We start from the raw sequence: 25,375 nt of genomic DNA, 5'->3' as shown, positions 1-25,375 counted from the left end.
CCTATGTTCCTTTTCCTTCTCCTCACGGGGTTAAAATTCAGGTGATTAATGCCATTAATATGGCATTAATGATAATGGCATTTTGCTAATGACCCACCTTGGACTCACCACTGGCCCCTCACGGGAAGGTTTAAAGCAGCTCTTCATGGGCAGACCCAGAGCTCTTAATTTTGGAAGTGCTTTCTTGCTTCCTGACCCTAAATCCTGCCTCTGCACCAGCCACTGGAGGTGGGGAACAAAAGCAAAATCCCATTGCTGCCTGTGGGATTTCCTGCTGCTCTGGGCTATCCCAGTGGGCACCCCTGTGCCACGCTGGGCACTTACACCTGAGTGTGTTTAGAGCCAAACCCGGTGAAAGCTGGAGAGGAGCAGGAATGTTTGAGTGTCCTGGCCTGCTTGCATCCTGGGGCTGGAGCACCTGGAGCAGCTGAGGGAGCTGGGACAGGGGCTCAGCCAGCAATCCCATTCCGTCCCATTCCAGCAATCCCATTTCTTCCCTTTCCAGCAATCCCATTCCTTCCTATTCCATTAATCCCATTCCTTCCCTTTCCAGCAATCCCTTTCCTTCCCACGCCATCAATCCCATTCCTTCCCACACCATCAATCCCAATTCTTCCCTTTCCAGCAATCCCATTCCTTCCCACACCATCAATCCCATTCCTTCCCACACCATCAATCCCAATCCTTCCCTTTCCAGCAATCCCACTCCTTCCCTTTCCAGCAATCCCTTTCCTTCCCACATCATCAATCCCATTCCTTCCCACGCCATCAATCCCATACCTTCCCACACCATCAATCCCTTTCCTTCCCTTTCCATCAATCCCATTCCTTCCCACACCATCAATCCCATTCCTTCCCTTTCCAGCAGCCTTCCCGTACCGTGGGCTCCGCCGTCCCGGGGCTGCTCCTCCTTCCCCGCTCCCACGCTGACCTCTCACACACCATTTCTCGCTCTCCTCTCCAGGTGGAGGTGCCCCTGTGGATTTTTCCAATCCAGCTCCCTGTTCCCGATAATTGTCTGCGAGGCTGCGCTGACAGCCTGTGAATGGGGTGTGATGTCCATAATCAGCCGGGAGAGCTGGAGCCCTCCCACCGCCTCGGGTCTGTCCTGCTCGGGGCAGCCAGGAGACATCCAGGGGCTGGAGGAAGTCGGGAGAGGGATGAGAAGGGATGGAGCGTGGCCCGGCTCCCTCCTCCATGGGAGCAGGGGGAAAATCCCAGGGGATCCGCGGAGCTGGTGATCAACTTCTCATTTAAATGAAGTTTAATTTTGAAATGAAGTAATGCCTGGCTCTAAAGTCTGCATCTCTCTGCTCTGAAGCTGTTCCTGCACATCCCTTTCTCTGTTCATCCTCAGATCCCAGAAGGGAGTGGTTGGATCTCTCAGACTGGAAACTCAGCCTGGCAGTTCTGCCATGGAGCCCAGGAATCGCTGGAGCAGAGCAGCCATTCCCAAAGGCACAGCCTTGGCTGCAGTGGGGGACAAGGACATGGGGTTCTCTGGGAATGCTCCCAGTTCCCATCATCATCCTGTCCCTGCAGTTTGGAGCACCTGGCACCTGCTGGGTCCTGCCAAGCCCATCCCTGGGAGTGTCCCAGGCCAGGCTGGATGGGGCTTGGAGCAGCCTGGATGATGGAAGATGTCCAAGGCAGGGGGTTGGAAGTAGGTGATCCTTAAGGTTCCTCCCAACCCAGCTTGCTCTGGGATTCCATGATTGTCCCCTCCCAAACTCCATGTGCCTCTCTGCAGCATGGGAGGATCCTTAAGGTTCCTCCCAACCCAGCTTGCTCTGGGATTCCATGATTGTCCCCTCCCAAACTCCATGTGCCTCTCTGCAGCATTTTCTCTCTCATTCCACTGGGATGTCTCCATTTCCAGCAGGTTTGTTCTCATCCCTTCCTTTCCCTCTGCCCCAGCCCATCCCCACGATCCCAGCAGTGCTGCTGCCTCTGGACAGGATCCAGGTGCATGGAGAACTTGGTACGAGACAACACCCTCTTGTCTTGGGCATGGCCCCTCGTCCTCCTTGCTCCACCATCTCCCAAACCAAGTTTGTCATGTTCTCAGCATGAATCCCACTTTTCCCCAGCCTTGATCCAGACTACACCATTCTCTTCCCTTGAAGCATCCAGCTGTGGGGCTGCTGTGGTCATCCCTGCTGGAATTGTCTTCGGAGTGATGTTCCCTCCTTCCCTTACTCTTGCTCCTAAGTTCTTTCCCCACTTGGATCCTGATTGCTTTCCCTTCCCTTAGACTCTTCCATTCTGTTCTCCTTGGCTTGGGAAAGCTCCAGTTGGGAAAGAGCCCAGTTTTCCATCTCTCTGCCTCCATCTTCACCTCCCAGCCCTAATGAATGAGTTTTTTCCTTCCTTCTCCTAATGCTCTTTTCTCCAGCTTGGCTGAATGGGACTCATCAGATCCAATTAGTTCTAATCCAATCTGGTGACTGGGGGGATGAGGGATAACCTCCTTTGGAGCCAGTCCCTCTTTCCAAGTTGACTTTCCAGGTCCCTTGAACAGCCAGCTCCAGCTGCAGTGCTCAGGGATGCCCTGGATTTAAATCCCCTAAATCAGTGGAGATTTCTCCAGCACAGTCCATGAAGTCTGGAGAGTGGCTCAGCAACGTTTGGGTGGTGTCATCTACCAGCTAATGATCGCTGGACTCCTGAGATTCCTTTATTTTATAAAAACTCTCTCCCAATATGAAGTGAAATAACTCCTTGGATGGATTTACTGCTCTAGGCCAGGTTTAAGAGGTGTGGGCTTGGCCATTGCAAATATCAGGCATTCAAAACTATCTCTCAGGCTTCAAAAATCTTCATAAAAAGGCAAAAAAACAGGGATTATTTAAAAATTCCCCTGGTTTTAGAACTGGTGTCTTGGTAGAAACGTGGTCAGAACTTTGAGAGACAAGAAGGAGAACAAAAGAAATCAGAGACGTTGGTCTTTGACAGTAACTGATGGTTCTGCTTCAAAGCGCGGTGACGTCACAACGTTCTGCTGAGGGAATGTTGCCGATGCTGAAACAAAACGGGGAGCTAAAGAAATGGCAGGAATTCCTGGCACTGAGGAGGAGGGAGGGAGGAAGGGCAGAGTGCTGCCAGAGGCACAGCAGAGCCCTGGGTGAGCTTTCTCTCCCACTGATGGTGTTTGGTCCTGGTTTCGTGTTGAGGGATGTTAGGAAGTGTTGGTGTCACATATCCCTGGTGTCCAGCCATGTGTCCCTGTGTCCACTCGTGTGTCCCTGTGTCCAGCCGTGTGTCCCTGTGTCCAGCCATGTGTCCCTGTGTCCACTCATGTGTCCCTGTGTCCAGCCATGTGTCCCTGTGTCCCCCTGGCTCCCTCAGCCACACCAAGGGAGTGCTCTGGAGGAGGACACCTCAGCCAACCAGGCATTGGAAAAAGCTGGATTTGAGCTGGGTCACCGAATGGGAGTGTGCACCGTGGATAACTCCTCATCCCTGGCAGTGCCCAAGGCCGGGTTGGACACTGGGGCTTGGAGCAGCCTGGGACAGTGGGAGGTGTTCCTGCCTTGGATGTTCTTTAAGGTCCCTTCCCGCCCAAACCATTCTGGAATTCTGTCAAACTCTGGAGCAGGTTGCCCAGAGAAGCTGAGCTGCAAAGGGAGCCTTAGGGTAGGAGTAAGCAGCTTCAGGCTGTGCCAGGGAAGGTTTAGGCTGGTTATCAGGAAGAATTCCTTCACCAAGAGGTTGTCAAGCACAGCTGCCCAGGGCAGGGCTGGAGTCCCCATCCCTGCAGGGATTTCAAAGCCTTGTGGATGTGGCTCTTGGGGACATGGGGCAGTGGTGGCCCTGGCAATGCTGGGAATGGCTGGACTCGATCCTGGGGGGCTTTTCCAGCCTCAGTGATTCTGTGGTTGTGCCAGGTCGGGTGAGGTGAATCCCCCCCGGTTCTGTCTCACGTTTCCATCACCAGTGCTGCAGATCCTGTGCAGTGACTGGGTGATGGTCACAGCAATCAGCCTGGGGTTGCTCTTTAATGATGAATTTGCCTCAACAGTGTCCTTCGGCCAGTCCCAAGTAATTAAACTCATTAACATCTCCTTGATGACCCTTTTGCTTTGGTGGCCTGAGGTTCAGCAGTTCCTGCCCTGTTTACCCTCATCCCACCTCATGGCCTGTGGGAAGGAGTTCACAGATCAGCTACAGCCATTTCCAAACTGCAGAAAACAAACCCTCATTAGTTTCCTATATCCAGCCCGTGTGTTGAGGATTTGGGAGATGGGATTTAATCTCCAGCAACATTTAATTTCATGTTCCCAGCAGGAGGGTTGCTGTGAGTGGGAACTGAGTTCATCACATTAAATCTGGAAGTAAAATGCTTTTATTTCACTGGCCTCACAGTGGTGGCTCTCCCAGACTCAGCTTTTCTCTTTCAAAAGCTGCCGCTCTTCCACTTTATTGTCAAATCCTCCACCAAACCTCCAAGCAGGAGCTGCAAACCCTACAAAATTTGTCATGGACATAAGATTAACCATATCCAGACTAAATACCTGAATCCATGGGGCAGACCAGCAAAGCCAGGCTTAAAACTGGCTTCTCTTAAAGACACATATTTTAGACTGTGTTACAGTTTCTGGAGGTGTTCAGACTTTGAAAAGACTCATCCTAACAACTGGAAAACTAAAAAAAAAAAAAAAAAAAACTGAAATCATTCAGCAAATTTTGAGGGGGAAGAAGTTCAAGACAAACCCTCACTGCTGCCCAGACTAAGCAGAATCAGCACGGCTCTCTTGGACTCAGCTCTAGGGCTGTGTTCACTGAGGGCAAGAGGAGGAGTTCCTGCTTGGGGTCTGGGTGAAAACCTTGGGGAATATTTCCTGGGGCTGGAGAAGCAGCCCTGTGCTCATGCAGGGCTTTCCCAGCAGTTGTGCTCCTCCCCATCTTCCTCCCAGGCTCCGGCACGCCGGGATGTGCTGGGATGTGTATGTGTAATGTAGCAGCCTGCAAAATATGATCTCCCAGGCTTCTCTTTGTTTTTTAAACACCCCCCTCCAAAAAAAAAAAATTGCTGTTTTCTGGCAGCTTTTTGGTTTTGGCTGATTTTTTTTTTCTTTAATTTTGCTGCATTTTGGGCTCAAAATATTTCAGCCACACATTGCTCAAGGCTTCCATTTCCAGCTGAAAATTCCCAGGCTGGGGCTGTTGGGTTTAGTTTGTGCATTTGGGGTTTTTTTGTGGGGGATGAAAAAGAGAAAATATTGTGAGTAAGAGTAATTTAAAGACAGAAATCATTCCCCATGAATAGATTTGGTTAATTTTTAACCCCACATGCGCACGAAGCCAGTTTTGATGGAGATTCTCCCAACTTTCAGCGTTATCAATGTGAGGGTCACGAGGCAGCAACTCCTCTGGGCTGCTTCTGTGAACATCCACAACGACCCAGATCCACGAAAAACTATGGAGAGCTCTGCATTATTCAAGGGTTGGACAAGACAACAAAAATAAATCCATGGTTATAATAAACTTTACAGCCCAGATGTTGGCACTGGATGGGAAGAGTAGTCCAGACCCTTGGAGAAGGAATTAATTGTGTTGGGCCACCACCACCACTGAAATTTAGGGTTTTCCCAGCTAGCTGAGGACTGCCAGACCCAAGGATTTTGTGGTGGATGGGGAAGATGATGGTGAACTGGGCAAAAATCCAGCCAAGGGCAATTCCAGAAGGACTGGATGGTGTTGGAGTGGTTTCTGGCTTATCTTTTAGCTGGGAAGGGTTTAAACCCAATGGCTGGGTTCAACCTTCCATATAAACCCAGCACCTGGGTTCAATCCTTCATTTAAACCCAAGAGTTGAGTTCAACCCTTCATTTAAACCCAAGAGTTTGGTTTAATCCTTCATTTAAACCCAAGAGTTGAGTTCAACCCTTCATTTAAACCCAAGAGTTTGGTTTAATCCTTCATTTAAACCCAAAAGTTGGGTTCAACTCTTCATTTAAGCCCAGAGGTTGAGTTCAACCCTTGTTTTAAGCTCAACAATTAGATTTAACCTTGTATTGACTAAAGGGTTGAGCCCAACACAGCCAAACCCTGCAGCAGGGAGAGGTTTAGTTCTCAAACGTCTTTTCATGGGGAGGGACCCCAAACTATGCCATCTGCCCTGCTGCTGGTCATTAACTCTCTGCTTCTCTGGTTTGTTTTTCTCCATTCCAAGGTGGGCCTTAATGTTCTGATCCAGAGAGCAAACAAGTTTACCCCAGCCACTCGGCTCCTGATCCAGAGGTTCGTGCCATTCCCTGCTGTCGGTAAGGAAAAAATCTTTTTCTTTGTATTCCAAGTGGTGGCTGCAAACCTGCAGGTGGCCAGAAGCCACTGGGATGGACACAAGTCCTCCCTTCCTGCTAGTGTCCCCTCAGTGGTGGTCCCTGAGCTGGGGCAGGCAGGAATGGGACTCTGCAAAGCAGAATTTTGGCAGAAAAATGCTGCAAAGCTGCTGGTGAAGCCTCTTCAGGCTTTTTGAGCTGCACTTTGCACTCTGAGGCAGCTTCAGAAGCGATCAGCACTGAGTGGTCCTCGACCATTCCAACCTGGGAGCATTTCGTTTGCAAGATCTGGGTTGAGCTGTGTCAAATCTTCCAAGAAGCAGCAGCACTGTGGTTATTTTACAATAAAATGCAAAGAAATGGTTCTGCTCTGAATGTGCAGATTTCTGAGAGCCACAGGTTAAGAGCAGCCCCAGGTGTGTGCAGAACTGAGGCTGCTCCTGGCTCGGTGAGCATTTTATTGGGGTTTTATCAGCCCTGTGTTTGAGGGCAGGGATGCTCTGCACTCAGCCTTTGCTGGGCCTCTGGTTCCAACATCCAGCACGTGCTGAGTTATTTCAGCCTGGAAGAAATCACCGGTGGCTTTGGGGTAAATTTTTGTGTAAGCTTGTTTATTTACAAAGATGGTGCAAAAATTGCCCCAGCATGGAGGAAATCACTAAAAAACGGCATTTGCTCCCTGTTCCAGGTTCCTTTTTCAGACATATAATGCCAAATTTTCCTTTCAGGTTTTTCCTTTGCTGTGCAAGTGCCACATCCTCAGAGCTCTCCTGAGCCCCTTTGCCTGTGTGCTGCTCTCCCTTTCTCTGGCCTTTCTGCTCCTTTTTTAACTGGTTATTGTGTCCCTCCAGCCCTTAATTCCCGAGTTGCTGGATTTTTTTCCCCCCTCTTTTCTGCCACAAAAGCAGCTGCCTGTCCTGCCTGCAGAGCAGGGCGGGCAGGGATTGTGCCCTGGGGGTTGCACTGAGCATTTTCCTTGAACACCAGGGATCCGTGGGCATTGTTGTTGTTTTCCTGGGACTTTTCTGGGATCTGTTTTAGGAGGTTTCAGCTTTCCTTGGGTTTTTATAACCAGGAGAGCACGAGGGATGAGTTCCAGCCCCGGGAGGCAGCTCTGAGGGGTGTCTGAGTCAAAGACTCTCAGGAAATCCTTGCTGCAGGGTTGATCTGCTTTCTCACCAAGGTGTTTGTGTTGGCATTGATTGAGGACCCATAATTAATTTGTTTAGCCTGTAATTAATTCTCCAGCTAATGTTTTATTTGTCTTGCTTCGTTATGAGCCAGGACATTAGGGAACCTCCCACTAATTGCTGGTTTGTGGTTTGCAGACCTGGACAAAACCTCAATTAAGATGTGTCTCCCAGTTCCTTTTGAACGTCCAGCCCCCAGCAGAAAGGCAGAAATTCTCTATTTCTACATGAAAAGGCAAACACTGGGGTAAAGCTCTTGCTCCAAAAACCCCACGGATATGGGGTTGAGGGTTGTGGTGGATCTGGCAGTGATGGTCGAAGGTTGGACTTGATGATGTTAGAGGTCTTTTTCAGTGTTAATAATTCTGTGATTCTGTGAAATTAAAGAGTTTTCTCCATCCCTTCCTTGCCTCCCTCTGCACTGACCTCCAGAGCTGTGCTGGTTGGGGGCAGCTGGAAAACTGGAGGGACATCCAAGCTTGAGGCTCCCATCCCAAGTTACCACGGGAGGAGCAGCTGCTGCTGGGCTGGAAGGCAGCCCAAACTCCAGCAGGGATGTTCCTGAGGACTCCACGGAGCTCTGGGAAGCTGGGATGGGTGCTGGGGAAGGTCTTGGTGCCCTCAGAGAGGTCTGTGTCTTCTCCAGGCCGTGTGAAGGTTGTGTTTGCACAGCCAGTGAACGCCCATCTGCAGCAGCTCTGCCTGGAGGACACCAGTGCTGCTGGGTCCGGCCGTGCCCTCACCCCCCTCCACGGTTAATTTGTAGCAGCTGAAAACCCCAAATTGTCCAAAAAATCCCGCCCAGGACCAGGGGGTGGATCCGGGAAACCAAGCCAGGGGAGCAGCTCCTGGAGGTGGCCAAGGTCCTGCAGAGCCAGGGGCTGCCCCGCTGCAAAAGGGGCTTGGGATCAGGGTTGGGGCATCCTCGGGGGGTGAAGGGGTTCCATGGAAAAGCAGGGAAGGGAAGGAGGTCTTGGAGCCTGAGTTTGAGCAGGGAGGGGCTGGATCCTTTCTCAGAGGTGAGGAGGGGAAGGATCTCGGTGCCCAGGGGAGTTCAAGGAACCCAATTCACCCTTTTCTGCCCCAGAACTGGGTGTGAACAGCTGGCCCCGAGGCCAGGGTGTCACTGGTGAGGGTGTGCTTTATACTGGAGATGTTCATGGCTAAAAAACCTCAGAGAACCCCCAAATCCCATCCCAAACCTGATCTGGAGGAAATTGAAGCTGATGGGAAGATCCTCAATGGAGAGAAGAGAGAAGGAGGAAGGATTTCTTCTCCTTGGGCTTTTTTGTGTGTGTGTGGTAAAAATTAGGTGATGTCCAAGGACAGATTTAGAGTGTGGAAAGCACCCTTGGATAGAAAAAATCCCTACAAACACCCAGGAGTGGGGTGGTGCCTTGGTTTGGAGCCTGAGCCCAGTTTCCCCAGAGTGCTTTCAAAGCCACACTTTCCATTATCACAATTTCTTCCCAAATCCTGCAGATGACTTTGTCTGCACATATATTTATTTATTTCTTGCCCCCCCCCCCACCCTCGTGCATTTGAGACGTCCATGAAATCCAAGTTTAGCCATAATTAGCAGCGTTTCTGCTCTCTCAGAAAGCAGAAGGGGAGCGCTTACGTGAGCGGCTCCTCAGACAGACACGCTGGAAGCGGCTTTTGGGTTTGGGACCGGGTCAGGGAATCCAGAGCCTCGGGAAAGCATCTTGGGAGCGTCAGGGCTGGCCACCCCATCCTGAATCTGTCAGGAACTCTGTGCCAGGGCATCCCTGGCCAAAGCAGCTCTGCTGGGCTGTTTGATCTGCTCAGTTTTGATTGACAGCGAGAAGAACGGGGCGGGCGAGTGTTGAAAGTGAAGAAAAATCCAGGGGCTAAACTTTCTTTAAATGAAAGGCCTTGTTTTGTTTTTTATCTGGGATTCAGGAGCTGAAGGGTTGGGAACACGGATATTTTGATAGATGGGAAGAGTGGTCTGGTAGTTGGAATATTAAAGAGAGAGACAGAGTGTGCGTGTGTGTGTGTTCCTCTCCCTCTTGAGTGGAAGGAGCATTTGTCACCACAAATCATCCTTGATTGCACAGAGCTGCCTTCGGAGAGGGCTCACCCACCCACCACCCTCAAAAAATTAGACATTTGTTATATGACATGAATTGAGATTAATTAGCGAATATTAACCCATCAAGCAGTGCAGAAACACATTTTTGGAAGGCACTGGTACTTGCAGCAACAGTGGGTTTGTCTCAGTTCTGGGTGGAAAGTTTGCAGGGAAATGTGGTGTGGGGGGTGCGGGAAAATGCCACTTGATCAGCCCAAAAGTTTTGTGGGAATGAGCAGCTTTTCTCTGGGAGAAGTTGGGAAGTGCCTGAGCAAGGGGAGGGGCTGCACGTGCGAGGGTGGTGCTCAACCCCAGGTCTTGGTCAGAGTTGGGAGACAGAATGTGGGGCCATCTCGAGGCCTCAAAAGCCACAGGCTGGGCAAGGAGGAAGGATTAAAAGGTCCTGGTGGAGGGAGCCATTTTCCCCCTAAAATGTGTGAAATCATGGAATGGTTTGGGCTAAGGACCTAAAGACCATCTAGTTCCAACCACAGGCAAGGACACCTTGCACTAGACCTTCCCTTGTTGCCCCAGAGGAAAAAAATTGGTTATTATTCTGCTTGTGAAGTCCGTCTTTTTTTGGGGATCAGAGGAATTCACCTCAGCAGATCGAGGGAAGGAGATCTGGAGGGCTGTCAGGGCTAACAGAAGATGCCAGTGGGGATTGAGCAGGGCTGATCCTCCTGCCTTTCTCCTCCTCAGCCAGTGCCAACATCTGCAACGTGGTCCTGATGAGGCACACGGAGCTGGAGGAAGGAATCGATGTGTTGGACAATAATGGGAACATTGTCGGCTCTTCCAGAGTTGCTGCCAAACACGTGAGTACCGGGAGCTGGGAGAGCTGGGACACAGCTGATTCCAGGCCCAACACATCCCACAGCCTCTGGAATCCGTGGCTTTAGGAGCTGGGAATGGAGGAGATGCAGAGAACACGGATTTGTGTCCTGCAGGGAAATTTGGGGGCTGGCCCTGGTGGTTTGGAAGGGCACAGTGACAGGACAGATCCTATGCCTGGTGCTTCCACAGAAATTCCTTGTGGAATACCCAGCAAAGATCCCTCACACCTTTTCCCAAATGAGGAGGACTCAGGCTTGGAACTGAGCAGCTTTTCAACCCTTCCCTGCCAAACCTGCACTAAAAACTGCCACCCAGAGCTGGCTGAGGGCAGCCAGATGTTTTTAACCTCGTTTACAGCTGGTTTGCTTTCCCTGTAACCCACTCTGTGCCATCTGCCTGGAATTGTTCCCTTGCCATCCCTGGGTGCAGATCTGGCTCCTGAGCATCCCCTGAGCTGTTGTTTCCAAGTGGGCTCTCAGTGAGATGTGAAGCTGTGCTGAGCACACGCCCAGGCACAGGAGTTAATAATATAATGCTTGGCATTTCCCTCCCTCCTTCTGTCCAAGGCACTCCAGAGACAGCAATTAATGTACAGCTCTGCAGTCCTCGGCAGGAACGGGGAGATCTCGAATAGCTCTCCATATTGTTGGTTAACAGGGGGATTAAAACAATCTGGTGAAGGGCTCAGAGACACTTCTTGGAGCCAGTTTTCCTCACTTCCAGTAACTGGCTCCAGGACCCGCTTTCCCCTCTCCATCCTGGTGGTTGAAAGAGAAAAAATTAAGATTAAAAGTGAAGGCGCTGTGAGAGCGATGTAGGTGGAGCTTAAACATAAAATTTGGGAGTTCTGGGAACTTCTGCTCAGCTGCCATCCAATCCCAGCACTTCTTCCTGGATAGGTTAATCCTGGTTTTTCTCGTGTGAAATGTGGCAGATGCTCAGTGTGACACAGCTGTCCCTGTGTGAGGGTCTGTTGTGACATAAAATCATGGAATGCTTTGGGTGGAAGAGACCTTAAATCCCACCCAGTGTCACCAATCCATGGGCAGGTACACCTCCCACTGCCCCAGGTGGATCCAACCCCCCTGTCCAACTGCCAGGGATCCAGGGGCAGCCACAGCAAATCTGGGAATCCCAGCCCAGCCCCTGCCCACCCTCCCAGCCAGGAATTCCTTGCCAAGATCCCAGCCCAATCTCCCCTTTCCCAGTGGAAGCCATTCCCTGGGTCCTGTCCCTCTGTCCCTTGTCCCCAGTCCCTCTCCAGCTCTCCTGGAGCCCCTCCAGGCCATGGAAGATTTCTGGGCCTCAATAAATCCAAATCCTGCTTTGGTTGCTCCTTCTGGCGAGTCTGGCCAGGAAGGAAGAATCGGTGGAGGCACAATGTTGCTCAATGGTTGGGATTTTCCCAGGAGAGGAGAGCCCTGAGTGTCCCAAATCCCTGCAGGGAGTAAACCAGCAGTGGTGGAAAACAATTCCTGGAGCAGCAGCGGGGAGCTGCATCCCCAGCACGGGGCTGAGATCAAAGCTCAGCTCAGGCAGGAAGGGCTGCAAGTGCTGCTCGGCCCATGCTGGGATATTTCCCCTACAACATCTCCCCTGCATTTCCCTACAACATTTCCCTCCGACATTTCACCTACAACATTTCCCTCCGACATTTCACCTACAACATTTCCCTCTGACATTTCCCCTACAACATTTCTTCCACAATGTCTCCCCTACAACATTTCTCTACAACATTTCCCCCACAACATTCCCCTCCAACATTTCACCTACAACATTTCCCTACAATATTTCCCTACAACATCTTCCCTATAATGTTTCCCCACAACATTTCCCTACAACATTTCCCCCACAACATCTCACCCACAAAATTTCTCCCACAACATTTCCCTACATCTCTCCTACAACATCTCCCCTACATTTCCCCCACATCTCCCCTACAACAATTCCCCCACAACATCTCCCCCATAAAATTTCCCTCACAAAATTTCCCCCATAACATTTCCCCCACAACATTTCCCTACATCTCCCCTACAACATTTCCCCTACAATGTTTCCCCCACAACATTTCCCCTACATTTCCTGTACAACACTTCCCCTGCAACATCTCCCCTGCAACATTTTCCCCACAACATTTCCTCCACAAAATTTCCCCCACAACATTTCCTCCACAACATTTGCCTACCCCACAACATTTTCCCCACATCTCCCCCGCAAAATTTCCCTACAACATTTCCCCTACAGTATTTCCAAATTTCCCCCACACGTCCCCTACAACAGTTCCCAACAACATTTCCCTACAACATCTCCCCTACAACATTTCCTGTACAACATTTCCCTACAACATTTCCCCTACAACATTTTCTGTACAACATTTCCCCCATAACATCTCCCCCATATAATTTCCCCCACAACATTTCCCCCACAACATTTCCCCAACATCTCCCCTACAACATCTCCCCTCCAAGCTCTCCAGGCAGCGGTCCCACATCCTTTTCTCCCTGCAGGCAGCCCTGCGCTGTCTGTGTAGGAATGTTCTGGGATATTTGGACACTTTTGGTCCCCCCAGATGAAATCAGAGTGTGTCTCAGTTTATTCTGCTGGGTTTGTGACCCAGAACATTGTGACCAACCAGCCCCTGGCAGGGCTGGCAGTGTTGCTGCTGCTCTCATTCCCACCAGTGACATAAGTGACATTGCTCTCCCTCCCATGGGGAGTGAGGTGTGGCTTGGCCACGCTGCTGGAGGTGGTGGCAGCTCTGGAGCAGCCCTGGGACGTGGGGAGTGTGCCTGTCTGTGCCTGAAGGGTCTGAAGTCAACTCACAGATCTTAAACCTGGTTCCCAAAGGGCTCAGTCAGAGCTGAAAGCTCATTTTGGGGAAAAAATTCCCATCTCATTCCCATCAGTGACATGCACCAAGTGGAGTTCAGGCTCTGGCCAAGCTCTAGCCCTGCTCGGATGGGATGATTGACCATAAACCCAGATGTTTTCTGCATCAAAAAGTATTGAAGTTGCTTTGGCTTGGCAATTTGTCCCTCTGTACATGACGGCTGAACCTACTTTCAGAGTGAGCTTGGAGAATCATTATCCGGGCCTGATTTCCCAATTCTCTGCTGATTTGAGGTTGATCAGCTGCTGCAGACTCTGGGATGGCAGTTCAGTGCCATCAGCAGAGCCACCCCGAGCCCGGCAGGTCCGTCCTGGGGTTGTTTGGGATGTCTGGATGTGTTTGTTTGTGTTTGCTCTGCAGGCCCTGCTGGAAACAGCCCTGACCAGAGTGGTCCTGCCCATGCCTATACTGGTTCTACCTCCCATCATCATGTCCGTGCTGGAGAAGTGAGTCTGCCCCAGGGGAAGGGAGGGAAGGGCCTCAGAGGCTGCCAGGCATGGATATTTTATGGCATCATGGAATGGTTTGGGTTGGAAAGGTCCTCCAAGGTCATCGAGTCCAACTATTTTATGGAATCATGGAATGGTTTGGGTTGGAAAGGTCCTCCAAGGTCATCGAGTCCAACTATTTTATGGAATCATGGAATGGTTTGGGTTGGAAAGGTCCTCCAAGGTCATCGAGTCCAACTATTTTATGGCATCATGGAATGGTTTGGGTTGGAAAGGTCCTCCAAGGTCATCGAGTCCAACTATGTTATGGAATCACGGAATGGTTTGGGTTGGAAAGGTCCTCCAAGTCATCAAGTCCAACTATTTTATGGAATCATGGAATGGTTTGGGTTGGAAAGGTCCTCCAATGTCATCGAGTCCAACCATTTAATCAAATCATGGAATGGTTTGGGTTGGAAAGGTCCTCCAATGTCATCGAGTCCAACCATTTAATGGAATCATGGAATGGTTTGGGTTGGAAAGGTCCTCCAATGTCATCGAGTCCAACCATTTAATGGAATCATGGAATGGTTTGGGTTGGAAAGGTCCTCCAATGTCATCGAGTCCAACCATTTAATGGAATCATGGAATGGTTTGGGTTGGAAAGGTCCTCCAAGGTCACCAAGTCCAACCATCCCCGGCACTGCCACCACTGTCCCATGTCCCCCAGGGTCACATCCACAGGGCTTTTGTTGGATTATGTTTTATTCTGGTTTAGAGACGGGGTTTTAAAAACTTTTATGTTATTTTTAGTCTCATGTGAAGGGTGAGATAATACAGATGTTGTAAGTTTTGTTATTCCAATCAGAAGCTGATTATTTCTTAATTATAATACACTATAAGTGTTTCTTGGCTTGTTAGCTTTAGTTCCACTATGTTGTAAATGTTTTAGAGCTAATTATTTGAAATTGCCCCTTGTGGGTTTTACCACAATGTATCTTTTATAGTTCTATTTCTCTAAAGTATCTAGTCTTTTTTGAAAGATTATCTTTTGAAACTTGTTTCTAGTTTAATTTCTCTCAGAACAATTTCTCTCTTACTCCGTGGCATTTCCAAGTCAGCATTTCCTATCTCAAGCTTTGCACATAGATGCACACTGTGTGAGCCTCCCGTCAGGCTTTGAGAATTTTCTATAAATCCATTTCCCACAGGGCTTTGAAATCCCCCCAGGGATGGGGACTCCAGCCCTGCCCTGAGCAGCCCCTTCCAATGCTGAACAACCCTTTCCATGGAGGAATTTTCCCCGAATCCACCCTGTTCCCTCTTCTCCTGTCCCCGTTCCCTGGAGCACAGCTCGACCTCCCCGGCTGTCCCCTCCTGGCAGGAGCTGTGCAGAGCCACAGAGTCCCCCCCAATCCCCATTTCATCCACCAAATAGATTTTTTTTGCTAATTACATTTCCACGTCCCATCATTTAGGACCAATGTCCGCCTTGCTGAAGCTTGACATTGAGGTGATTATTTTAGCTCATCCCTGACAGCCCAGCAGTTTGAATAACCCCTCGTGGAAGGTCAGTGTGAGACAAAATCCCCTGAATTCTGTGGAAAACTGTCCCTGAGTTTTAGGAAGCATTAGAGATTAAAAGGGCTTGGCTGGTGTTCATTATCATGGAATCATGGAATTGTTTGGCTAGGAAGACACCTTAAAGACCATCTAATTCCAAGGAGGAGCAGATTCCATCCCCCCTAATTTTGTGCAAAACATTTGGCTTTTATTTCATTCTCCTTCTGGACAAAATCTCTGCAGCCTCTTCCCTGCTCCAAGTCCTTTGTCACCCACATGGTCCCCAAGCCAGGATTCACCTGCAGGATCTGCTGGGAATGTGCCTGGGAGTGGCTGTGCCTTACTCTGGAGTAGCTTACCCTGGAGTAATTTACTCAGGGCTTACTCCAGGTCGTGTGTAGGGACTGAGGCTTTGCACTGAGGTGGTTTTGTGTGTTCCCACTGGTTTAACTGGTTCCCATTTAACCATCCAACGAAAATCAACATCCAGGAGAAATTATTTTATTGCTTCAAATGATTTTATTGCTGGGTATGCACAGATAAAATCCTTTATGTGCAAAAATTTGGAGAAATTTGTAGAAAATTTCTCCTCTCGAAATTGATAAATTATTGTCTCCTGCAGGACACACTGAGGGCCCAGCCTGGGCCATCCCCAAGCTGAAATAAACCTGTCAGTAAAACTGGATTGGCACCTGGGGAGAAAATAAAACTGATGGTGAAATTTGCTCCATCCTTTGCAGCAAAATAAAACCAGTAAATCATTTCTTTGTCCTCGGAGGCATCATAAATCCTTGGATTGATACGAGTTTTGCTGAATGCACCTGTGCTCAGTGCAGGCCTTACTAAAACTGATTTTATCTGTGAACTTACAGGAGATTGCCCTCAAAAAAAAAAAAATCATCATCTTAACTTATTGAAAGCTTTAATTCACGTTTGTGAGAGAAAATTTTCCTTCTCACTGCCACAAAACTCCGTAGGTATAAAAATATCCGGGCTCTGCTTTTGCCTGCCTGAATTCTGCCCAGAGCTTTGTGCCTGCTTCATTTTCCATCAGATATCCTCGGATTCCTGGAAGGCTGGGAGTGAGAAGCAGCAGGGACGGGGAGTGAGGTGTGGCTTGGCCACGCTGCTGGAGGTGGTGGCAGCTCTGGAGCAGCCCTGGGATACGGGGAGTGTCCCTGTCTGTGCCTGAGGGGTCTGAAGTCAACTCACAGATCTTAAAACTGCTTCCCAAAGGGCTCAGTCAGAGCTGGAAGCTCACTTTGGGGAAAAAAACCCAAACCTTTGGAGCATTTGGGGAAAGTGTAACTTTACAAATTTAGTAGGATTTGAGTTCGAGGAGGGTGGTTTTAAAGGGGGTGAGATTCAGGCAGGCATTATCCCTTTATTTATAGAAATCCCTACAGGGGCTGTAGATGGGAAGGATGAAGGTGTCACTCTGGGATCAGGAACCACAATCTGGATCCTCCAGTGGATTTGCATTTGGGATTGTGGGGAAGGAGGGGATGATTCTTCCAATGGATTTGCATTTGGGATTGTGGGGAAGGAGGGGACGATTCTTCCAATGGATTTGCATTTGGGATTGTGGGGAAGGACAGGAGTGACTCCTCCGAGTATTTTGAATTTGGAAAAGTGGGGAAGGAAGGAACAATTCCTCCAACGGATTTGCATTTGGGATTGTGGGGAAGGAAGGGATGATTCCTCCCAGTTGTTTGAATTTGGGATGTGTGGAAGGAAGGGAACAATTCCTCCAGTGGCTTTACATTTGGGATTGTGGGAAGGAGGGGATGATTCTTCCAATGGATTTGAATTTGGGAAAGTGGGGAAGGAAGGAACAATTCCTCCAACGGATTTGCATTTGGGATTGTGGGGAAGGAAGGGAGTGACCCCTCCGAGTAGTTTGAATTTGGGATATGGGAAGGAGGGGACGATTCCTGTGCCCGGTGTGATCCCGGGAGCAGGTGGGTGATGGTGCTCAGCTGGGTGGGACTCCCACCCCTCCAGGGCCCAGCCCCTGCCCCCAGCAGGGTTTCAGATCCCAGGAATTCTCCCCACCTCGTCTGCACCTCGCTGCTCCCAAAGTTTATTTTAAGTGGCCAGTTCCCGGCCGCCGTCTCTCCACTCGGATCCAGGTCTTTCCTCTCTCCCAGCCATCTCTCCATCTGCATGTTTTAACTCCCCCAGCTGCCTCTCTCGTCTCTTGTGCCATTTTTTTCAGCTCTCTTGGCTCCTCTCGTCTCTTTGCCTGCTGTGTATTTTAACTCCCGGGGCCGCCTCTCTGCTCTCCAAGCAATTCCATGTTCCCTCCCACTGCCGCGCTCCCATTCTTCCCCATGTTTCATGCATTTCCTGCTGCTTGGACGCTCTGCTGGAGCAGTGAACATATAGAATCAATGTTTATTTTCAGCCTGCATATGCCACGCAGGGAACACGGTGTCAGTTATTCCGTGCAGATGTATTCTCATTGAGGTTTTATAAATAATATCCGCGCTGGCAACTTCAGACGCGGAAAAATATTGGTTTGGCGGTGTCTGAGGGATGAGGGCGACTGACAGTGGGAATTCTGCGGTGCCTCCGTGTCACACAGGTGTGGGGACAGCAGCATCCGCTGCGGGAAGTTGGGCTCTTCATCCCCGTGTCCCTTTATTCCCTTTATTCTGTGGATCCTTTGTTTGGTTGTTACGATGGAATTTGGGAGAGGGAGCTGTTTGCTCCCAGCCACCATGCAAGGCCTCTCCAGCAGCCCTCGTGCAGCTCCCTGCTCCCTGCAGAGCTGCAGCTGGTTTGTGTGGGGCAGGCCAGCTCTAAGTGCAGCCTCAGTCTGAGCTCTGTGGTGGGAGAGCCCAAATGTTTGGCTCCTGTGGTCTGGCCAAGAGCTGGAGAAGCTCAGTCCATCACCAGCACCTGCTGGGGACACTTTGGGGCATCTCTGAGCAGAGAGTGAGGAACCTGAGCTCTTCTTGCATCCTTATCTTGCCTTAAACCTCCTCTGTGCCCCTCAGAGAAGACCTTTCGGAGGGTCTGAAGCACAGAGCAGGGCTGAGGTTTCAAGAGCTCGGGAATGTCAGGATGCACTGGAGAAGGCCTTGGAGCTGGCTGGGCAGTGTCTATGGAAGAGACAAAGCTGGCAGTGGGCAGGAGCTGAGGGAGAAATGGGAGCAGAACAGTTGTGTCCACGGAAGAGGAGCATTTCTGCTCTTCTTCATCTCCAAATCCTCCTCGTGCAGCAGTTCCCTGGGCTGTTTTCCTGTAAATCCCATAAAATCGGGATGCTCTCAGGCTGGATCAGCACTGCAGAGCAGCTCTGGCTGAGCTGAATCAGTGGCACCAGGAAAAATGGATTTTCCTGGGGGCTGGCCAGTGCTGTGTGGTGCTGGAAGGGCATTTTCCTCTGATTGAGCCTCGTTTGTCACTGCACAACTGGGGTGAGGCAGGAGGCCTCCCTGGCCCTCGTGTCTGTGGGCTTTTCCTGCAGGTATCCCCCTGCCAGCGAGGGCAGGATGTTCCCACAGGTGCTCTTCCTCCGAAGGCCCCGTCCAGGCCAGCCCTCAGTGAAGTTTGTTTGGGCTCAGCAGCTGCCAGCAGTGACACCTTCAACTGCTGGGGCTGTTCCCAGAGTAAACACGGAAACTGCTCCTTTAATGGTGTCAATCAAGCACAAAAACCCCCCAGCCTCCCTCGTCTGGCATCTGCTGTGTCCTCTGGAGGGGCTCAGGGCTGGAGCTGTGGGGTGAGGACAGTGGTGGCCTGGCTGGGTGGGACAGCAGAGCTGCTGGTCGCTGGGGAGCTCAGATTTCTCAAAATGACCCAAAACGGGTGAAAAAAACTGGGGAACAGAGCGGAGAGGCCTGACAGGCTCAGCAGGACGGGGATCTGGGGATCCCAAACTTCCCTGGCGTTCCAGAGGGGTGTGTGAGGAGTCTGGGATCGCTCAGGATCCCTCAGGATCCCTCAGGATCCCGGCGCTCCCCGTGGCGGCGCCGGCGTCTCGCGGTGTCTGCGCTGCCTCTGAACCTGTTTACAGCAAACACCAGAGAAACCCCACAGAATCTGTCAGCTGGGAGACTTGGGTTCACTCCTGTCATGTTTAGTTTAGCATCTGACACCTCCTCCCAGACAAATACAGCCCTGGTTCAGTGCACCCGATAACTCCTTCGGAGTGCAGCGCCTGACTTCCATATGGAATAAATTACAGCACCTCCTGAAAAACGCCAGAGGCAGCTGCCAAATTATGCAAAATTTAAACCACTAATGAACACTGTGATGAAAGTTGAATGAAGGTGTATTTACAAGAGCTCCAACACTCTGTGTCTGTGCAGCAGATGCACTGTCTGTGTGTGTTTGTACCTACGGACACGGGAGCCGCAGGCTCGGCTGCCTCCGGTGCATCCTCGGCGCCCAGCTGAACATCCCCAGCCTCTTCCTGCCTCTCTCAGCACAAAAACACCACTGAAACCACCACGGCTGTAAAGGGAAATCGCAGGAGGAAGAGGCATTGCGGGGTTTGAAGGGGTAAAGGAACAAAGCTTGAAGAAAAAGAGAAAGAGGAGGAGGAAGTGTTGCAAAATTTCCTGTTCTTTGCCATCCGAAGGTCAGGGGACAAACATGGAGCAGCTATGAGACAGAGCAAAAGTGTTGGGTTATGAAACTGGGGACAATAAAATGAACATGGTAAAGGGGGCTTAGGAAAGGCTGGAGAGGGACTTTTCCCAAGACCAGGGACTGGAAGGACAAGGGGACATGGTCTCAAGTTGAGGTTTGGATCAGATCTTGGCAAGGAATTCCTGGCTGGGAGGGTGGGCAGGCCCTGGGCTGGAATTCCCAGAGCAGCCGTGGCTGCCCCTGGATCCCTGGAAGTGCCCAAGGCCAGGCTGGACACTGGGGCTTGGAGCAGCCTGGGACAGTGGGAGGTGTCTCTGATGGGCTTTAAGGTCCCTTCCAACCCCAACCATTCCATGATTCCACAATTCTCTTGTCCTCCTGCAGATTTCCAGGGTGAGACCTCTAGGTGCAAACTTTCCCGCCCCTTGTTGAATAATCTGAGCCAGGGTTTAATTCCAGAGCTGCTCCTGTCCTGTGCATGGGGTGAGGTCCCTAAAACTCCTGTTCTCCTGTGAAACAGCACCAATATTTCTGCAGGGTTCTGGTGGGGTGGGATGGGGTTTGCTCCTGTGAATAAATCAGGCTCCTTCCTCTGCTTTTTGAACATCTCTGGAGATGTTCAGTAATTCAGTTTTTAATATCTCTATTTTGAGTGTCTTTGAGATACTCAGATTGCATCTGGGCACAATCCTGAATTCTGCGCTCCAGGGGACCCTGCTCGAGCAGGGAGGTTGGGCTGGGTGACCTCCCTCCCAGCCTTACTCACCCTGGGATTTTTTAGGCTCCAGGAGATGCCAGAGTTGGGCTGTCGGGGGCTCTGAAGGTCCAGACCTCCCCATTCCCTGACCCAACCCTTTGGCAGAGCATGCAGGGCAGTGGTGTGAATTAAATCCCTCTTCACCACGTGGATATTAATTTTATTTCCACATGGATATTTTATTTTATTAATTTATTTTCAATCTGTGCTGATCCTCTGCAGTGAAACCCTTTGGAAGCTCCTCATCACTCCCCTCCAATGGGGGGTTAATGGGTGCAAAGAGGGATTTGCACTGCAGCTGACAGCTCACAAAATGCAATATTTAACTCCCCTTCCTCCCCAGCTCGGTGTCGGGAGCAGGGATCCCAGGGACAGGAGAAAACTGGACCTCTTGGCTCATTATGAGTCATTTATTCTGAACCACACAAATTCTCCAAGCTGAATCCCAATTAAGACATTACACTACATGTGTTAATTAGTCTGCTCTCCTTTTTAAATCGAGCCATAACTCTTCCTAATTAGGAGGTCGGGCCCTTGTAATTTGAACTGGCCTGGGCTGGAAGCACCCCTGGAAGTCACACCTGGGGGCTGGACCCGGGATCGTTTTAAATTGGTTGAGGTCTTACTTGGGTGATTATAAGGTCCCCGACAGGGCAGTAATTACAGAGGGTGCAGTTCCAAATTAAGATGTCAGGGCTGGTGTCAGCAGCGATGCCTTGGCCCTAAACTGAGCCCCGGGGAGGCTGCGAGGCTGCTGCTGCTGAGATTGTCCCAGCGAGGGCTCTCATGGATCACAGCAGCTTCAGCAGGACAAAAACCAGCTCCAGGATCTGCCCCCGTGCATCCAGGGATGATCACAGCTTATCCACGGCAGTCCTGGCACGGGGCAGGTGTTACAGGGTGTGGGGCAGGGCAGCTGCTGTCCTGCTGGGACAGGTCACCTGCTGTCCTGCTGGGACAGGTCACCTGCTCTCCTGCTGGGACAGGCCACATTTCCTGCTGGGACAGGCCACATTTCCTGCTGGGACAGGTGATCTGCTGTCCTGCTGGGACAGGTCACCTGCTGTCCTCCTTGGATGGGTCACCTGCTCTCCTGCTGGGACAGGTCACCTTTCCTGCTTGGATGGGTCACCTTTCCTGCTGGGACAGATCATGTTTCCTGCTTGGACAGGTGACTTTTCCTTCTTGGACAGGTCACTTTCCCTGCTCAGGTCACCTGCTGTCCTGCTGGGACAGGTGACCTGCTCTCCTGCTGGGACCAAGCCTTGCAGGCTTCTCTGGGAGTCTGTGAGATGCAGTCGTGCTCTGTGCAGCACAGAGCAGCTCAATATTGGAGAACAGAAGCTTGATTTTCACAGCACAAATTGACAGGATCAACTCTGTCTCGAGAGCTTATTAGTGAGGAGCTGAGATCCTGGAGGAGTTAAACTCTGGTGTTTGCTCTCCTCACGTCTCCCCAAGCTCCTGGAGATGAAGGCAGCTCTCAGGAAGGGTGAGGAGGCTGAGTGTGCCCAGACAGGAGCAGGGCATGAATTCCTTCTCACCAGATCCCCCAGGTGTGCCTGGAGCCAGCACTGGAGCAAGGGGCTGAGGTGACCTGGGGTCCAACCTGGCTGCAACCCCGAGCCAAGGCAGGGCAGGGGCAGCCCTGGGCTGGGAAGGGCTGGCTGGCACCTGGAAATGGTGCACTTTGGATTGGGAGTGGTTTCATCCCAGTGAAGTCACCACAGGGATGGATGATCAGGGCCTGGTGTCATCTCTTGTACCTTCCCTGGCCAAGGAGAGCTCCTGTGACCGCCCCAGGGGGAAGGAGATAATGGAATCATGGAATATCCTGAGCTGGATCCACAGGGATCACCCAGCCCAGCCCCAGGCCCTGCCCAGACCCCCAAAATCCCACCCTGTGCATCCCTGGCAGTGCTGTCCAAAGGCTCCTGGAGCTCTGGCAGCCTCGGGGCCGTGCCCATTCCCTGAGGAGCCTGGGCAGTGCCAGCACCCTCTGGGGGAAGAACCTTTCCCTAAAATCCAAACCTAAACCTGCCCTGGCCCAGCTCCAGATGCTCTCTGTGTCCTCAATAACCCAGCAGCAAATCCACTCCCTCTCCACATTGCTCATACACGCAGAACATTCCAGTAAAACCCCCTGTCCTGGTGTTGATTTAGATTCCCGTTTTTTTCAGTTGAATGATAGGGATCCTTTTTGTAAACGGCTCTGGAATAAATCCTTCACAAATGATATTTTCCCCTTTAACGTTGGTAAACTGCCTGAGGCCCCATATCCTGGAATATATTTAATCTACCAGCTTCTACCAGCCAAATGTTGTCCCAGTTTTCCGGTGTTAATTCCATCAGAAGGGTCACTTTTGGGTCATTGCCAGGACCTGACCTTGCAGGTATCTTCAGGAGTTTGCTGTTAACAAATCTTGAAGTCATAAACATCCCCCAGGAACAGGAAATGTTCAGACGTCCTTGTCACCCTCTGCAGGTGTTGGATTTTAACAAATTATGGGATTGTCAATGCTGTGGCTTTATTACCCCATTAATGAAGCTGTTTGTGCCTTCTCCAGTGGCTTTTCCAAAGCTCCCAGAGCTCCCAGTGCCTCTTCAGGACCTGATTTCCTTCTGCTCACTGGGCATCAGCTCCAGCCTACTGCAGGTGTCACCTGGGGCGGGGTCACCTCGTCTGCCTGACCCCGTGTGGGGTGGGTGGAACTGGAGCTGTGTGTGGGGGAAGTTGGTGGTGACCTGCTGAGGAAGAGGTGTCCACCCCTGGCAGTGCCTAAGGGCAGGCTGGACAGGGCTTGGAGGAGCCTGGCACGGGGGCAGGTGTCCCTGCCGAGGCAGGAGGAGGAATTGGATCATCTTTAAGGTTCTTTCCAAGCCAACCCATTCCATGATTCTCTGAGGGGACTGACAGCAGTGAGGAGAGGGGGGCCAGGTGAGCAGCAGTGTCCATCCAGGAATGTCCTGCACTCCCCTGTTGGGAAGGATGAACGTTTGACAGGGAGGTTTCACAGATACGTGTTCTTGGCAGAAAGCTCTCTGAATGTAGAGCCTGAGAGAGTTGGAATAGAGGTGGAAGCAAGTTTTGATATAAAAGAACAAGAGATGTGTAAATTGACAATTGCTGAGCCAGGACAATTACTGGACAACCAAGAAAGCAAAGGTTAAGTCGACATGGAAGGAGGTTTTATGACTAGAACAAAGGATGTGTTGGCCACAAACAAAAAGATGTTTTTTCCAAGCAGAAATAGGTCTTAGGAAAAGCAGAAAGATACCACAGGCAAACAAACATGCCGGTGTGGCAAGTAGAAAAAAGGTCTAAGAATTTTCCACTGCAAGAAAACTGAAAAACAACTTTAAGCTTAAACTGCAACATACTAACGCCTGTGGATGGATGGTACTGACCACAATATGGCAATGATGGTAGTTGTGATAGGCTACAGGTCATAGTAACGGGGTTGATTGGTTGTTCTGTTTTAAGATGCTCAGCAAAGAAAAGTATATAACGTCTTGTAACCAAAACTAAAGGGGCTTCAGGCTTGTCTGCAGCTGGAGCTGGCAGATTTAGCTGTGGCTCTGTCACCCACGACCCATGGCTGCTGTAACATCCTGGATACAATAAACTGCATTTTCAGGAGCCTCCTGAAGCCCCGTGCCTCTCATTCAGGCTCTCACTCTGCCCTGTCCCTGGAATGCTGTAACGGAGCCTTTCCCTTGCAGAACTTCGCTGCTGAGGTCCCGTCCCCGGATGATTCTCCCTGTCCAAAGCCTCGTGTGCCTCGCTGCCTTTGGCCTGGCCCTGCCCCTGGCCATCAGCCTCTTCCCGCAGATGTCCGAGGTCAGTGCGTGTCCGGGGGCTCTCGCAGGGGTGACAAACCACGGCCTCTTTGCCTTCCTGGGTATCTGCCCCACTCCTGTGGGTCCTCCTCCACTCCTGGATGCAGTTGGGTTTCTGCTCCTGCACTGGGCACCGCTGAGGCCACACCTTGAGGGCTGTGCCCAGCGCTGTGCCCTCAGTTTGGGAAGGACTTTGAGATGTTTGAGCTCATCCAGAGGGGACAACGAGGCTGGAGAGGGGCTGGGAACACAAACCCTGTGAGGAACGGCTGGGGGAGCTGGGGGTGCTCAGCCTGGAGAGAAGGAGACTCGGGGGTGACCTCAGCACTCTCCAGAGCTCCTGAAAGGTGGCTGTGGCCAGCTGGGGCTGGGCTCTGTCTCCAGGAACTGACAGAACCAGAGGGCACAGCCTCGAGCTGCACCAAGGGAAATAGAGGCTGGGAATTAGGAAAAAGTTATTTACAGAAAGGTGATAAAGTTCTGGAATGGCTGCCCGGGGAGGTGGTGGAGTCCCCATCCCTGGGGGTGTTTAACAAAGCCTGGATGTGGCACTGGGTGCCAGGGTTGAGTTCAGGTGTTGGGGCTGGGCTGGACTTGATGATTCTGAAGGTCTCTTCCAACCTGGTGGTTCTGTGAATTCTGTGAATATTTCTCTCCTGAACAGCGCGGCTTCAGGCAGGGGAAGGCCCCTCTCCCTCACACTGGGGTTTCCTTGGAGTTAAAATATTGAATCCAAGCTCTGTGCATGAGGCCAAGAGCCTGGACCACCATTTGAGGGGGATGTTCTTCCCCAGAGCCTCTCTGAAAGCTTTTGCTTTTTCATCTCCTGGGAAGGCCCAGCCTGGGGGTGAACAAAGGAAAACCAACCAAGGAAACAGGGAATCATCAA

General features: G+C 51.0%; 2 protein-coding genes across 3 annotated transcripts in view; both read left to right on the top strand.

Annotated features, from left to right (window-relative positions):
• RAB11FIP5 (RAB11 family interacting protein 5) overlaps positions 1 to 25,375 on the top strand; it is a 447,460-nt gene that overhangs the window by 109,547 nt on the left and 312,538 nt on the right. The gene's annotated exons all lie outside the window — the stretch shown is intronic.
• SFXN5 (sideroflexin 5) overlaps positions 1 to 25,375 on the top strand; it is a 101,508-nt gene that overhangs the window by 58,062 nt on the left and 18,071 nt on the right. The window contains 4 exon segments of the mRNA XM_068189182.1: positions 6,176 to 6,266; positions 10,272 to 10,387; positions 13,657 to 13,742; positions 24,370 to 24,487. Of these exon segments, the coding sequence (XP_068045283.1) occupies positions 6,176 to 6,266; positions 10,272 to 10,387; positions 13,657 to 13,742; positions 24,370 to 24,487 (411 nt within the window).

This window comes from Anomalospiza imberbis, chromosome 4 (assembly GCF_031753505.1).
Source record: "Anomalospiza imberbis isolate Cuckoo-Finch-1a 21T00152 chromosome 4, ASM3175350v1, whole genome shotgun sequence".
NCBI classification, from domain to species: Eukaryota; Metazoa; Chordata; class Aves; order Passeriformes; family Viduidae; genus Anomalospiza; species Anomalospiza imberbis.
Note: the sequence above shows the minus strand (reverse complement) of the source record. Positions and strands in the feature narration are given on the sequence as shown.